At 44.6% G+C, this 16,227-nt stretch overlaps 1 protein-coding gene across 1 annotated transcript; it reads right to left on the reverse strand.

Annotated features, from left to right (window-relative positions):
• Positions 1–10,983: 10,983 nt before the first annotated feature.
• On the reverse strand, positions 10,984–15,447 carry LOC127344621 (BTB/POZ domain and ankyrin repeat-containing protein NPR2). Its single transcript, XM_051370933.2, has 4 exons — positions 14,233–15,447; positions 13,079–13,832; positions 12,674–12,868; positions 10,984–11,649 (listed from the first exon to the last, which is right to left on the reverse strand). Exons 1-4 carry the CDS (start codon positions 14,863–14,865, stop codon positions 11,390–11,392), a joined length of 1,842 nt encoding a protein of 613 aa, XP_051226893.1. The 5' UTR covers positions 14,866–15,447; the 3' UTR covers positions 10,984–11,389.
• Between the last annotated feature and the right edge of the window lie 780 nt (positions 15,448–16,227).

Consider the following 16,227-nt stretch of genomic DNA (forward strand, 5'->3'; position numbering starts at 1 on the left):
GCCGCCCCATTGAAGTGGCCGGCCACCCCCTCCCAAACCCTAGCCGCCCCCTTCTCCTCCATATCTTCCGCGTAGCTTTAGCGAAGCTCCGCCGGATTTCTCCACCACCACCGACACCACGCCGTCGTGCTGTCGGATTCAAGAGGAGCTACTACTTCCGCTGCCCGCTGGAACGGGGAGGTGGACGTCGTCTTCATCAACAACCGAACGTGTGACCGAGTACGGAGGTGCTGCCCGTTCGTGGCGCCGGATCCGATCGTGATCAAGATCTTCTACGCGCTTTTGCAAGCGGCAAGTGAACGTCTACCGCAGCAACAAGAGCCTCCTCTTGTAGGCTTTGGAATCTCTTCAAGGGTGAGACTCGATAATCCCCTCGTTGCTACCGTCTTCTAGATTGCATCTTGGCTTGGATTTCGTGTTCGTGGTAGGAAAATTTTTGTTTTCTATGCAACGTTATCCTACAGTGGTATCAGAGCCGTGTCTATGCATAGATGGTTGCACGAGTAGAACACAATGGTTTGTGGGCGTTGATGCTTTTGTTATCTTTAGTTGAGTACTTTGCATCTTTGTGGCATAGTGGGATGAAGCGGCTCGGGCTAACTTTACATGACCGCGTTCATGAGATTTGCTCCACGCTCGACATGCAACTTGTATTGCATAAGTGGCTTTGCGGGTGTCTGTCTCTCCTACTATAGTGAAGATTCAATTTATTCTTCTATTGACAACACTAGTATCACCGTTGTGGTTCATGTTCGTAGGTAGATTGGATCTTACTCGAAAACCCTAAACCACGTAAAATATGCAAACCAAATTAGAGAACGTCTAACTTGTTTTTGCAGGGTTTGGTGATGTGATATGGCCATAATGTGATGATGACTATGTATGAGATGATCATTATTGTATTGTGGCAACCGGCAGGAGCCTTATGGTTGTCTTTAAATTTCATGTTGAGTAGTATTTCAAAGTAGTTGTAATAGTTGCTACATGGAGGACAATCATGAAGACGGCGCCATTGACCTTGGTGCTTCGCCGATGATGATGGAGATCATGCCCGTTGATGATGGAGATCATGTCCGTGCTTTGGAGATGAAGATCAAAGGCGCAAAGACAAAAGGGCCATATCATATCACATATGAACTGCATGTGATGTTAATCCTTTTATGCATCTTATTTTGCTTAGATCGCGACGGTAGCATTATAAGATGATCCCTCTCACTAAAATCTCAAGATAATAAAGTGTTCATCCTTAGTAGCACCGTTGCCAAGACTTGTCGTTTCGAAGCATCTCGTGATGATCGGGTGTGATAGAATCAACAAGTGCATACAACGGGTGCAAGCCAGTTTTTGCACATGCGGATACTAAGGTGGCCTTGACGAGCCTAGCATGTACAGACATGGTCTCGGAACACGTGATACCGAAAGGTAGAGCATGAATCATATGATTGATATGATGAACACTTTGAATGTTCGCCATTGAAATCACACCTTGTCTCGTGATGATCGGACTTAGGTGCGGTGGATTTGGTTCGTGTGATCACTAAGACAATGCGAGGGATATTGTTTTGAGTGGGAGTTCACCTAGTTTTTTAATTAATTTGAATTAAAATTTGAACTCATTTTGTCATAAACTTAGTCTAAACTATTGCAAATATATGTTGTAGATATGGCGTCCTCAATCAATTTTAACCAGTTCCTAGAGAAAGAAAAGCTTAAGAGCAACGGTAGCAACTTCACCGACTGGTTCCGTCATGTGAGGATTTTCCTCAATGGCGGAAATCTGCAATATGTGCTTGATGCACCGCTAGGTGACCCTCCTGCAGAAACTGAAACCGATGAAGTAAAAGCTGTTTACGCAACTCGGAAAACTCGGTACTCTCAAGTTCAGTGTGCCATCTTATGCAGCCTGGAAGCCGATCTTCAAAAACGTTTTGAGCACCACGATCCACATGAGTTGATCAATGAGTTGAAGACTATATTTGAGACTCATGCGGCCGTGGAATGCTATGAAGCATCGAAACACTTCTTCAGCTGCATGATGGAAGAAGGCAGCTCCGTTAGTGAGCACATGCTCGCCATGACCGGGCATGCGAAGAAACTCAGTGACTTGGGAATAGTGATTCCTAATAGACTGGGGATTAATCGTGTCCTTCAATCACTGCCACCTAGTTATAAGAACTTTGTGATGAACTACAATATGCAGAACATGAACAAAGAGTTACCTGAACTTTTCTCCATGCTAAAATCTGCTGAGATTGAGATCAAGAAAGAGCACCAAGTGTTGATGGTCAACAAGACCACCAGCTTCAAGAAACAGGGCAAGTCTAAAGGCAAGAATAGGAAGAGTGGCAAGAAAGCTGCCACGCCTCCTGTGAAACCTAAGACTGGCCCTAAGCCTGATGCTGAGTGCTATTACTGCAAGGAGAAGGGACACTGGAAGCGTAATTGCTCCAAGTATTTGGCGGATCTGAAGAGCGGCCTTGTCAAGAAGAAGAAAGAAGGTATATCTGATATACATGTTATAGATGTTTATCTCACTGGTTCTCGTACTAGTACCTGGGTATTTGATACTGGTTCGGTTGCTCATATTTGTAACTCGAAACAGGAACTAAAGAATAAACGAAGACTACTGAAAGATGAAGTGACGATGCGCGTTGGAAATGGATCCAAAGTCGATGTGATCGCTGTCGGCACACTTCCTCTACATCTACCTTCGGGATTAGTTTTAAGCCTAAATAATTGTTATTTTGTACCCGCGTTGAGCATGAACATTATATCTGGATCTTGTTTAATGCAAGACGGTTATTCATTCAAGTCTGAGAATAATGGTTGTTCTATTTTTATGAATAATATATTTTATGGTCGAGCACCTGAAAAGAATGGCTTATTTCTGTTAGATCTCGATAGTAGTGATACCCATATACATAACATTGATGCTAAGCGAATTAAATTGAATGATAATTCTACTTATATGTGGCACTGTCGTCTTGGTCATATTGGAGTGAAACGCATGAAGAAACTCCATACTGATGGATTACTTGAATCACTTGACTTTGAGTCACTTGATAGATGCGAAGCATGTCTAATGGGAAAAATGACTAAGACTCCATTTTCTGGAATGATGGAGCGAGCTACTGACTTATTGGAAATCATACATACCGATGTGTGCGGACCAATGAGCGTAGCATCGCGCGGTGGTTATCGTTATGTTCTAACCTTCACAGATGATCTGAGTAGATATGGGTATATCTATTTCATGAAACATAAATCCGAAACTTTCGAGAAGTTTAAGGAATTTCAAAGTGAAGTAGAAAATCAACGTAACAAGAAGATCAAATTTCTACGATCTGATCGCGGAGGTGAATATCTGAGTTATGAGTTTGGCGTGCATTTAAAGAAATGCGGAATACTTTCACAATTGACACCGCCGGGAACACCACAACGTAACGGTGTGTCCGAACGTCGTAATCGAACTCTCTTAGATATGGTTCGTTCTATGATGTCTCTTACTGATTTGCCGTTATCATTTTGGAGTTATGCATTAGAGACAGCCGCATTCACTTTAAATAGAGCACCATCAAAATCCGTAGAAACGACACCGTATGAATTATGGTTTAATAAGAAACCTAAGCTGTCGTTCCTGAAAGTTTGGGGTTGCGAAGCCTATGTAAAGAAGTTACAACCGGACAAGCTAGAACCCAAAGCGGAGAAATGCGTCTTCATAGGATACCCTAAGGAAACTATAGGGTACACTTTCTATCACAGATCCGAAGGCAAAATCTTTGTTGCTAAGAACGGAACCTTTCTTGAGAAAGTATTTCTCACTAAAGAAGTGACTGGAAGAAAAGTAGAACTCGATGAGATTGATGAATCTATACTCGTTGATCAGAGTAGCGCAGTACCGGAAGTTGTACCAGTACCGCCTACACCGACAACAGAGGAAGCTAATGATAATGATCATGGAACTTCGAACGAGGAAACTACTGAACCTCGCAGATCGACAAGGGAACGTGCCACTCCTGATTGGTATGATCCTTATCTAAATGTCATGATTGTGGATAACAATGATGAGGACCCTGTGACGTATGAAGAAGCGATGATGAGCCCAGATTCCAACAAATGGCAAGAAGCCATGAAATCCGAAATGGGATCCATGTATGATAACAAAGTATGGACTTTGGTAGACTTACCTGATAGCCGAAAGGCTGTTGAGAATAAATGGATCTTCAAGAGAAAAACAGATGCTGATGGTAATATTACTGTCTATAAAGCTCGACTTGTCGCAAAGGGTTTCCGACAAATTCAAGGAGTGGACTACGATGAGACTTTCTCACCTGTAGCGAAGCTAAAATCTGTGAGGATTTTGTTAGCAATAGCTGCATTTTTCGATTATGAGATTTGGCAGATGGATGTCAAAACGGCGTTCCTTAATGGTGACATTGAGGAAGAGTTGTATATGGTACAACCCAAAGGTTTTGTCGATCCTAAAAATGCTGACAAAGTATGCAAACTTCAGCGTTCAATTTATGGACTGAAGCAAGCATCAAGAAGTTGGAACCGACGCTTTGATAAGGTGATCAAAGACTTCGGGTTTATACAGTGTCATGGAGAGGCCTGTATTTACAAGAAAGTGAGTGGGAGCTCTGTAGCATTCCTGATATTATATGTAGATGACATATTGTTAATTGGGAATGATATAGAACTATTAAGCAGTGTAAAGGGTTATTTGAATAATAGTTTTTCAATGAAAGACCTTGGTGAAGCATCATATATATTAGGCATCAAGATTTATAGAGATAGATCAAGACGTCTAATAGGGCTATCACAGAGTACATACCTGGACAAGATTCTAAAGAAGTTTAGAATGGACGAAAGTAAGAAAGGATTCTTACCTATGTTACCAGGCAAGGTCTTGAGTAAGACTCAAGGTCCGGCTACGGCAGAAGAAAGAGAAAGGATGAGTCAGATCCCCTATGCCTCGGCAGTAGGCTCTATCATGTATGCCATGCTATGTACAAGACCGGATATAGCACATGCTGTTAGTTTGACTAGCAGATATCAAAGTGATCCAGGAATGGAACACTGGACAGCGGTCAAGAATATCCTGAAGTACTTGAAAAGAACTAAGGATATGTTTCTTTGTTATGGAGGTGACCAAGAGCTCGTTGTAACAAGTTACACCGATGCAAGTTGGAACACTGATCCTGATGACTCTAAGTCACACACAGGGTACGCGTTTATATTGAATGGTGCTGCGATAAAGTCGGGCAAGCTCGAAGCAGTTGCACGGTGGCGAAATCCTCAACAGAATCGGAGTACATAGCGGCTTCAGAGGCTTCATCAGAAGCGGTATGGATGAAGAGGTTCATTATAGAGCTCGGTGTGGTTCCTAGTGCATTGGACCCACTAGTCATATATTGTGACAACATGGGTGCCATCGCCAATGCACAAGAACCAAGGTCACACAAGAGGCTGAAGCATATCAAGCTGCGTTACCACTCGATTCGCGAGTACATCGAAGATGGAGAAGTAAAGATTTGCAAAGTACACACTGATCTGAATGTAGCAGATCTGTTGACTAAAGCTCTCCCTAGGGCAAAGCATGACCAACACCAGAATGCCATGGGTGTTAGGTACCTTACAATGTAATCTAGATTATTGACTCTAGTGCAAGTGGGAGACTGAAGGAGATATGCCCTAGAGGCAATAATAAAGTGGTTATTATTTATATCTTTATGTTTATGATAAATGTTTATATATCATGCTATAATTGTATTAACCGAAACATTAGTACATGTGTGATATGTAGACAAACAAGAAGTCCCTAGTATGCCTCTTAAACTTGCTTGCTGATTAATGGATGATTAGTTTCATAATCATGAACATTGGATGTTATTAATAACAAAGTTATATCATTATATGAATGATGTAATGGACACACCCAATTAAGCGTAGCATAAGATCTCGTCATTAAGTTATTTGCTATAAGCTTTTGATACATAGTTACCTAGTCCTTATGACCATGAGATCATATAAATCACTTATACCGGAAAGGTACTTTGATTACACCAAACACCACTGCGTAAATGGGTGGCTATAAAGGTGGGATTAAGTATCCGGAAAGTATGAGTTGAAGCATATGGATCAACAGTGGGATTTGTCCATCCCGATGACGGATAGATATACTCTGGGCCCTCTCGGTGGAATGTCGTCTAAATGTCTTGCAAGCATATGAATAAGTTCATAAGAGACCACATACCACGGTACGAGTAAAGAGTACTTGTCAGGAGACGAGGTTGAACAAGGTATAAAGTGATACCGAAGATCAAACCTCGGACAAGTAAAATATCGCGTGACAAAGGGAATTGGTATTATATGTGAATGGTTCATTCGATCACTAAAGTCATCGTTGAATATGTGGGAGCCATTATGGATCTCCAGATCCCGCTATTGGTTATTGGTCAGAGTGAGTACTCAACCATGTCCGCATAGTTCACGAACCGTAGGGTGACACACTTAAAGTTGGATGTTGAAATGGTAGAAATTGAATATGGAATGGAATTCGAATATTTGTTCGGAGTCCCGGATGAGATCCCGGACATCACGAGGAGTTCCGGAATGGTCCGGAGAATAAGATTCATATATAGGATGTCATTTTATGTGAATTAAAATGTCGCGGAAGGTTCTATGGAAGGTTCTAGAAGGTTCTAGAAAAATCCGGAAGAAACCACCAAGGAAGGTGGAGTCCACATGGGACTCCACCTCCATGGCCGGCCAACCCTAGTGGGGGAGGAGTCCCAAGTGGACTCCCCCTTAGGTGGCCGGCCACCCCCTCATATGGGAGGTGGAAATCCCACCTTTGGTGGGAGTCCTAGCTTGGCTAGGTTTCCCCACCATATGGAAGGTTTTTGGTTCGGGTCTTATTCGAAGACTTGGAGACCAACTCTTGGGGATCCACCTATATAATGAGGGGCCAAGGGGAGGGGGCCGGCCACCCTAAGACCACAAGCTGGCCGCCCCATTGAAGTGGCCGGCCACCCCCTCCCAAACCCTAGCCGCCCCCTTCTCCTCCATATCTTCCGCGTAGCTTTAGCGAAGCTCCGCCGGATTTCTCCACCACCACCGACACCACGCCGTCGTGCTGTCGGATTCAAGAGGAGCTACTACTTCCGCTGCCCGCTGGAACGGGGAGGTGGACGTCGTCTTCATCAACAACCGAACGTGTGACCGAGTACGGAGGTGCTGCCCGTTCGTGGCGCCGGATCCGATCGTGATCAAGATCTTCTACGCGCTTTTGCAAGCGGCAAGTGAACGTCTACCGCAGCAACAAGAGCCTCCTCTTGTAGGCTTTGGAATCTCTTCAAGGGTGAGACTCGATAATCCCCTCGTTGCTACCGTCTTCTAGATTGCATCTTGGCTTGGATTTCGTGTTCGCGGTAGGAAAATTTTTGTTTTCTATGCAACGTTATCCTACATCATCTGCATACTGAAGAATTGCAGTGCCCTTCTGCACCAAGTTATCTGCCAGCCCAGTAATCAAGCCATTGGATTGTGCCAAATGTACCATTTTGGCCAAGCTATTAGCAGCCATATTAAACAGAAAGGGGGCAAAAGGGTCACCTTGTCTCACACCTTTATGACTAGTGAAATATGGGCCCACCTTGTCATTGACTTTGACACTAAGGGTCCCACCAGCTACAGATTTCTTGATCCAAGTCAACCAATTATCACTGAAACCCTTCTGTTCACAACAGTCAAACGGGAATCCCCAGTTCACTTTATCATATGCCTTTTCAAAGTCTATTTTCAAGACAATCCCCTGTTTTTTCCTGAATTTGCTCTCTCTCAGAATTTCTTGAAGCAACATTACTCCATCAGAGATGAATCTACCCTTAATGAAAGCAGTCTGACATGGAAGTAAAAGTTTACTCGTCACAGGATTTGCTCTAACAGTCAGGACTTTTGTTATAATCTTGAAGAACACTTGGAGCAGACATATGGGTCTAAATTTTTGAATAATGTCAGCATCAGACCCAACGAACAATATGAAGTCACTTCTGAGTTCTGACACTACTTCGCATAAATATCCAACAATATGATGATTGCAGTCAAGAAAATGAAGAGCACTTTCTAGAAGTCTGTACACACCAGGGAGACATAAATGTATCAAAATGCAATTCAAAATGTGAACAACAATTTCTTTGGGAATTAGTAAAATTTATGGTAATTAAATGAGCAGAACTATTTTGCAAAGGATCTACAAACTTCTCATGGCATCGCATTCTTCCAAAGCAGTGAGGATCAGTAGTGAACTTTTCTTACTTTGGTAACATATCAGATGATGGAAGACATTGACTTAGAATTGCTACAGAGATAACTACTTACCCCAAACTGGTTATGCTCACAACCACTTCCCTGCAGTCCCGGAGTATAGCTTGCCTTACTTGTTTGGAGCTTTATCTTTAGAGATTGAATCTCTGCTGCTTTCTCTTCATTCCTTTTAGTGAGCTCATCCATTGCAGCGGTAAGTTGAAGCCTCGCTGTCTGCAATGCTAAAAAAAGAAGCAAAAATGATGCTACATTTTCTTCTCCCTAGTGTACACAATGTTTTTGCCGGACGAGTTTTCGAAACCATGAGAGTAAATACAGATTGATAGGATTAGTTGATTACTATTTAGGGGATTCCAAATAATTAATAACTAATAAGAAGCTTTCAGCCATGATGTGTGGTGTAACATCAGTTGAGCAATGTTGGCTATTTGATTTACAGTTTGATGGCTAACTCATGATTTTTCTATTAGTACAGACAGAAATTTACTGTGACGCTTGACTGACAAAAAGGAGTACAGACATGATTCACTTGTACAGAATTCTTCTTCTAAGGCCAACAAAATTCAATATTATAGCGCAAACAATATGAGGATCTAAGCAAACACAGCAGCACTTACCATCACGTTCTTGCTGCATCTTCTGTTTTTCTTGTATGACACATTGAAGTGCATTGCTGATACCGGCGTAATCATGAACTGCATTCTTGTGGAAGTTCATCTTGAAGCTAACATCTGAATCCAATTCAGAAATGGGCGGAAGCCAACCACTTGCCTCTCCAGTCTCCATGAGTTTCGAGCGTCTGCAAGTCCTCGAAGACAATATCACAACAAAGATTACTAAAGGGTTTTAACAACTAGACTAGATATAGAGGAAAGTGACGGCCTCGCTTCAGTAAACGTGGTTATCCACAAACTGAACTTTCTTTCATACAACTATGTCGCCAAAACAGCAATCTCTAGTTACCAACGGTTTATCTATACGGCAAAACTCTTGTCCCCATGTGAAAGTTCACTGAAATCTATTCATACAGTCATACTGAAATACAGAAACTCATGTGTGTCTAGTCTATTTCATTCATAAGAAGATCCAATTGTTTTGAATTTTTCAGAGACACAAAGGCAGCCAATTGTCCTTAGCTGAATATTAAAGCATGTATGGGGTTCATTGTACTCCCTAGATAGGTCAATGCACTAGCCGCATCTAAACCAAAATGCACCAAACTAATTTGCAAGAAAGAGAACCAATTGAGAGGTACAACAAAAGATGTTCTCAGACAAATGGAAAAAGAGCAAGGTAAAAGGGGGGAAGCGCCTCGAGGAAATCATTTCCGACCTTAGAAGGCCGAAGAACTAAGGAAGATCGCAATCGCTTGAATATGATACCGCAATGAGAAAGATTATATTAAAACTGAGCTTTCAATTTTACTTCTTTTTTTTTGCAAAGATGTATTGCAGAGCGAGGACAACTGGGTTTTTTTAATCGTTATATGGCCTGTACACCTCAATAACATCTAACGAGGTTTCACAAAAGGATGAACGTTTGGACAGATTAGAGGAGTCTTAGCATTTTGCTCTATAGGCCTCCCACAAGCCCTTATATTAGTTTTCTATTTCTGTTTGTTTGAGACAAGTATCCCAAAATCAAAAGCTAACGAACATTAAGAAACACGTTGAAGTAGGAGGAATCCAAAACCACTGTAACCTAGTCTTATGTTTTTTTTTTTGTTTTTTATGAGGATCTGAGCACAAAAGAAAACTGTGAAAGGAGGGAATTTAAATGCAGGTTCTTCTAGTTTTCAAGGAAGGAAAAAACCTTTAGGGCTTCCCGGGCCACCGTACCAACAACACAAGAAATCAGCCTCGATGGCCCACTCCACAACACCGCCACGCTAGCCCAATGGAGATTGCAAGGCTGGCTTCGCCGGAATTACGGTCGCTTCTTCTTCTACAGCGCCGGGAGGGAGGAAGATTGTTCACTGCATTCTGCGTTGGTTTGTTTCCGAGACAGAAGGCGAGAGGGGATATGAAGAGAGGCGCGTACGGCGTACCCAACTAGGCGAGCACAGTGAACCATACGAGATGGCGGGCTGCGTGCTTGCCGTTGCCTCCGGTGGGTAACGATAGTGTTGTTCAGTTGAGTGCGTCGCTGGTGAGCTCGTCTGGCTAAGCGGGGTGTGCGTGTCAGTGAAAATTCATCCACCGACTGAGCGTCCAAGGATCCAAGCTTTTCTGTTTTCTCCGACCACTTCTCCGTCAGGTTTCTTCGTCTAAGATACTCTGAAACCTAGAATAGCACCTGACGTATGGTTTAGAGTTACTCTTTGCGATAATTTTACACGTCCTTGGTGGCTTGGTAACGGCTTCTCGGTGATCAAACTAAAGCAGGCGTTCAGAACACATACTAGGTGTAGCTGTTCATCAGAAAATAAGCACAGGCAGAAAGAGAAAGGCAACAAGATTCTATATTGACTGTAGGCATCTCCATCTGCCCTTGTCGTCGAGGAAGTCACCTCCAAGCAGCTCCCCCCTCCGATGATCCAACCGGCAGAACCCCCTCATCAACAGCTCCGACTGGCGATTGCACATCCTTGCACAGGATCTTCCTATGGTGCAGCTGTGAACTAACGTTTCTCAGGATGTCTTCCACAGGAATACATCATCTTCCAGCAGCTCATAGAATTTGAGCTACTGAAACCAACTATGTATGTATTGATAACAAATGGACAATAAGCAACTGTCTCCTTTCACTTACACATGAAGTTCCAAGTCCTAATACAGCCTCAAGAACCACTACTACTCCCTAGTATTCAACATATAACTATTGCAACGGCTATATAGGAAACAAAGACAGCATGCTGCACGCATAGCGTCGGAGTCGATCAGCGCCTCTTCCTTCACAACAAGCATACGGGAGCCTCCTCCAACACTCAGGTCCAGCACAGTGTATATACTATCCTCTAGTATCCGGGGCTTCCTTTAGTATCTAATTTTACACCACTGTAAGCACTATACATTCGCATGCCTAGCAGATCCTGTTCCAGTAACATTGGAAGCGGTTTCCCTCACTTCTTCGCGGCCATCTGGGGAGGCGAGGACGAGGAGTTAGATGACAGGACCGAGTACACACTGTTATCGGCCGTGTCTTTGTTGTATGCCTTGCGCACGTCCTCCTTCAGTTCGCCCAAGCGCATCTTCTTCACCTTTTGCTCATCAGGGGTGCCGTTTTGCTGATGGAGCACCGCGAACCCATCGGACATGTGATCCTCCAAAATTTTGTCTAGCACCTGTGAGCAGTTTGGGAAGTACCGACGGCCCAGCTCCACTGCAAGCATCGCACACAAGTATCAATGAATGGAACATCGTGAATTCAAGCAAAAAGGGAAAGAAAATCGAACTCCTAAGCAGATTATGTTTAATTCGTGAAATGTATAACCATTGCAGGACAATGATTACTGAACCTACATTTACAAGGAACCACAGTAACCACAGGAAAGTTCGATAGGTAAAACGTTGCATAGTATTGAACGAACTGCAGAAATTGTTAGAAAGATAACATCCTGTTGATGGTAACTCCATTCATTTGATGAAACTATACCACATCATGATGTAAAGCGGGGAGCACAATAAGTCGATACCAATGCTAATCGCATCAACCTGCAAGCATCTGCCCCTTCAGTCAAGGCAGTAATATGACAAGATGAACAAGAAGTTGTGAACACATCCTTAGAATGAGTTTGTGCATGGGTAGGCAGCAGGCTTGCTAGCCAGCAAAAGCCAGCATATGGTGCACAGTAACATACTCCCTCCATTCTGAAATAGTCTACATTCTAGCTCTAAAATTTGTTCTGAAATACTCTACATTCTAGCTTTTAGTCAACAACAACACTGAAAACGAGGTGGTTTTACTCTTTTTATTGGATGTTGTTATTTTCAATGTAGGTTGGATTGGTTGTTCAAATATCTAAGTAGTACTAATAAATGCACTACTAATTTGTCTCATTTTTTCTAGAATGTAGACTAAATCAGAACGGAGGGAGTATGCCAGAATGGCTACACAATTTTATATGGTCATGTTCTGTAGTGTATAAATACATATGCTATCGAGAGGTTCATCAACAAGGTATTGATGATACTAATAACTGATAATGAAGTTATTTTGGCATAGGTTTGTATGCAGAATCTCTAGTTGTATTAACAGCTAACAAATCAGCCAACGATGTAGCACTGGACGAAATAACCAGATGGTAGTCACTGGTCAGGAACATCGATTCACAGACATTTAACAGTTTGCAAACAGAGATTGTGCCATTAAAGTGAAACGGAAAGACAGGCAAATGGTTTCACACCTGTTTTCATTAGCGCGTCCGCCCTTGAACGGAGCCTTTTGTTTTGTATTACTGGTGTCTCATTCAGATCAACTTCTTTCAGTTTACCAGAAGTACTTGCTGCAGAAACCCCGCCAACTTCTGGTATGATATCTGCGTGTGCAATATGCATGGCAATCTTCGCTTCGGCAGGGAAGAAGAATCTTGCTAACGAAACTGCAGAAACCACAGATCATTTTAGCATGGTATAACAACACTCAACATTGGACAGTTGAATGATGTTCGATGTCATATAAGTACAAGATAAGTATAACATCTGTACTCCGTACTGGAGAGAGGAAAAGAGGGCATCATTTTGAATCTTGATAAATGATTTGCCTACAAGTAGCAAAATATCATTCTATCATGCATAAAAGGGAAATTCACCTCTGTTTTCCAGGTAGGCTAGTTTCATCTGAAGATCATCAGCCAATAAAGGTGAGGTGACAGAATCTTCCACTATCATAGGATTCCTCATCATCTCCCTCTCTAGGATTTCAATGCACATCCTGTCTTTATTTGACTCTTGGCCCTGCTCCATCTTTGTATTGTAGTCTTTTAACCTTGTTAACCGCCGGCAAATATTACTTGCAAGCCGGCCATCATTTGTCAACTGTGAGGCCACAGCTCCTTTGCCTAGGAGACGCATAATAATAGCGGGTTCTCTCCTCATAGCAGCCAGGTGGAGCGATGTGTATCCACGTCTATTCTTCAAATTCAAGCTGGCCAATTCCATCTCTAACAACTCTGAGACAACTTTTGAATCGCAGTAAGCAGCAGCATAATGCAATGCGTTGGCGTCATCTAAGGTGATGTCAGCAGACTCATTAAGAAGCAACTTCACAAGTTCGACATCGTCAGAGTCCAGCGCCCTGTGGATTCTCCTGACTCTTTTCTCGTGCACAGGGTCAGGAATGATAGGGTCGCCATCATCAGGTGGAGATTTCTCCCGGATCTTTTTTATTTCATCAGCAACTTCTGGAGGGAGCTCCTTATCCAAAGATACACTATCCAGATCTGATCTTGCAATCCTCTGGACACATTTGTTTAGCACTTCAGACAGCTCGCAGTGGAAAGCAACTTGCAAAATAGGAAGGACATCTTCTGCTAGAGTCTTGTCAACAAAGTTAAGAAGCCGTCGCTGCAGTAGAGATCATTTTAACCATGATTAGTCATATGCGGGAGCAACAAAGGGTCATGATGAAATGGAGAAATAAATAAACCCGCGATTTACTTTTTAATTCTGTTACTATCACAGATTTACTGTTCTTCATCCATCTGTTCCAATTTAGCATGCCAAACATAGTGCGAATTATTTGTTGTCATGCGTGTAGCCAAGGTTATTCTATACAGAATTTGGTGATTAGTAATACACCGGAGTAACAAAGGGTCATGGTTAGTAATCTGTTAGTACTATCACAGGTTTCCTGTTGTTCATACATCTGTTCCGATTTAGCATGCCAATTTTGTTGCGAATTGTTTGCGCCTTGCGTGTAGCCAAGATAACTCTATACAGAATTCTGAGGCAACGCGTTCCGCACCTGGAAGACGGCGACGAGATCAGAGATCTTGAAGGTCCACGCGGCGTACATGAGCTCGACGGCGAACCTGATGGCGGGCGGGCATGAGTCGTGCGGGCACGCGTGGTCGGCGCAGGACACGACGTCGCGCGGCGCGGGGCGGAGCTTGCCCGTGTAGAGGTAGCGCGTGAACTCGAGGAAGGCCTCGCGCCCCACGCGGCGCCCCGGGACGAGGTCCTCCATCTTGTACCGCGGCCTCCTCCCGGTCCCGGCTCCGTCCCCGCCGCCGCCTCCGGAGATCGCGGCGGAGAGGAGGAGCCCGTCGCCGCCGCCGCCGCGGCGGGTCCCGCGGACGAGGTCGTAGAAGAAGGGGCTGCGCGCGGCGAGGATGCAGCGGTGGACGGGCACGGGCGGCCCGCCGTCCGCCATGTCGACGTCCGCGTCGCTGCAGTCGAGGTCCGGGTCGAGGAGGAGGCGCTCGAGGTTGTTGCTGAGGCGCGCCAGGCTGGCCCCCTCCACGCCGCCGCTGACCCATCCGTCCGCGGCGGGCGGCGGCGGCGCCAGCGCCCCCGGCGGCAGCGAGCAGGGGCTGGAGCCGTTGGAGAGGTAGGAGGAGGAGGAGGCGAAGGTGATGGACGACGACGGCGGGTCCATGGCTGGCTCCGCGAGGCGCGCGCGCGCGAGGGTGCTAGAGCGGCCCGGCCACCATGGCTTGGCTTGGCTAAGGAAGGCGGCTCCCCACGCGGTTTGGTGAGGCGGGTTGGGGGCGTGCCTGCCTGCCTTTTGGTCCCTCTCGCGGCCGAACTCCCCAAATCCGGGCACCCCTCCACGCAGATCCGCGTCGGCGCAATAACTCACTCCTCTACGTACGTAATTTCTTTCTTCTGCCTAGACGCAGCGGTGAATTTCACGCAACTTCTTGGGCCCGGATCTCGGCGCTTCCGGCAGCCGCCCGCCGCGCCGCCGCGTCAAGCTTGGGGAGCTTTCAGGGTAGTTTTCTTCTCTTTCTCGCGGGCGGCGGATAAAAAAGTCTCGGAGAAGCGATCAAGCGGGCGAAAATACTGGGAGGGACGAGGACTGGGCAGGAGCAGGGCGAAGAACAGTTGGGTCGTCGAAGAGTAGTAGCGAGCTGCGTGGAAAGCAGGGGAGGGGAGGAAGATGTGCGGATTGAAGAAGACGACGGGGAAGAATTGGAAGGACGGATGAGTGCGACCGCTCGATTGGTTCTGTCCCCACACCTTTCTTTTCTTCGCTTTCTTCGATCAGGGTTGCCTTTCGAGCCGGAGAAGAAGAAACCCAGGAAAAGGGATGAGTAAATCGCAAGAACCACCCCACCAGTCCTATGTTCTTTTTACCCACAAGTCCCTCCATTACGTCCACAGAAATAATCCCTCTGTTCCATTCTATAGTGTCTGTAATTTTTTGGCACGGAAATTAGCGCAAGAGTATTTTTTTACACAAGACCCCCTAACTGAACGATTTGAGATCAACATTAAATTTGGGAAATCCATATCTTCCTAACTTACTATAACAAATCCCACAAATATCTCTTGTTGATTCTTCATGTATGCGCAGTCAAGTTCAATTAAGGAAAGTAAAACATTGCTGCCTAATTTTAAGGAATCGTTCGGCCGTGCATTAGGAATCTCAATTACTTGTTTCCAATTTTGTATGATTTTTTTCTCACGCATGTTGTGTGGGAGCTGAACGGGGGAGGTGGTAATTGAAAAAAAGCCAATCTAGAACCTTATATTCTAAAACAAATGCCAAAAATCTATAGGCACTATAGAAAGAAACGGAGGGAGTATATCATGGGAGGATTGAGAGTTGCCACCCACTTCCGGCTCCCCTCTCCCTCTCCTCCGGCGGCCTCGCCGCCAGGAGTGACTTGGAGAGGTGAGGTGGGCACTCATGTACATCTAGTAATCTAGGTTTCTAGTTTGTTTCCCTAGTGGAATTTGGTGGTATGGAGAGGGGGGTCGAGGATGATGTGCATCTGAGTCGTTTGCTCGCCGC

Source organism: Lolium perenne, chromosome 3 (genome assembly GCF_019359855.2).
Source record: "Lolium perenne isolate Kyuss_39 chromosome 3, Kyuss_2.0, whole genome shotgun sequence".
Classification (NCBI taxonomy): domain Eukaryota; kingdom Viridiplantae; phylum Streptophyta; class Magnoliopsida; order Poales; family Poaceae; genus Lolium; species Lolium perenne.

Bases quoted from the DNA above. Each gene is read 5' to 3' on its own strand.
- LOC127344621 (XM_051370933.2), bottom strand. From the start codon at position 14,865: ATGGACCCGCCGTCGTCGTCCATCACCTTCGCCTCCTCCTCCTCCTAC. The intron at 12,869-13,078 runs GTGAATTTCCCT...TGGTTTCTGCAG, and splicing joins AGCCTACCTGGAAAACAGAG to TTTCGTTAGCAAGATTCTTC. The intron at 11,650-12,673 runs GTGTGAAACCAT...CGATGCTTGCAG, and splicing joins GGACGCGCTAATGAAAACAG to TGGAGCTGGGCCGTCGGTAC.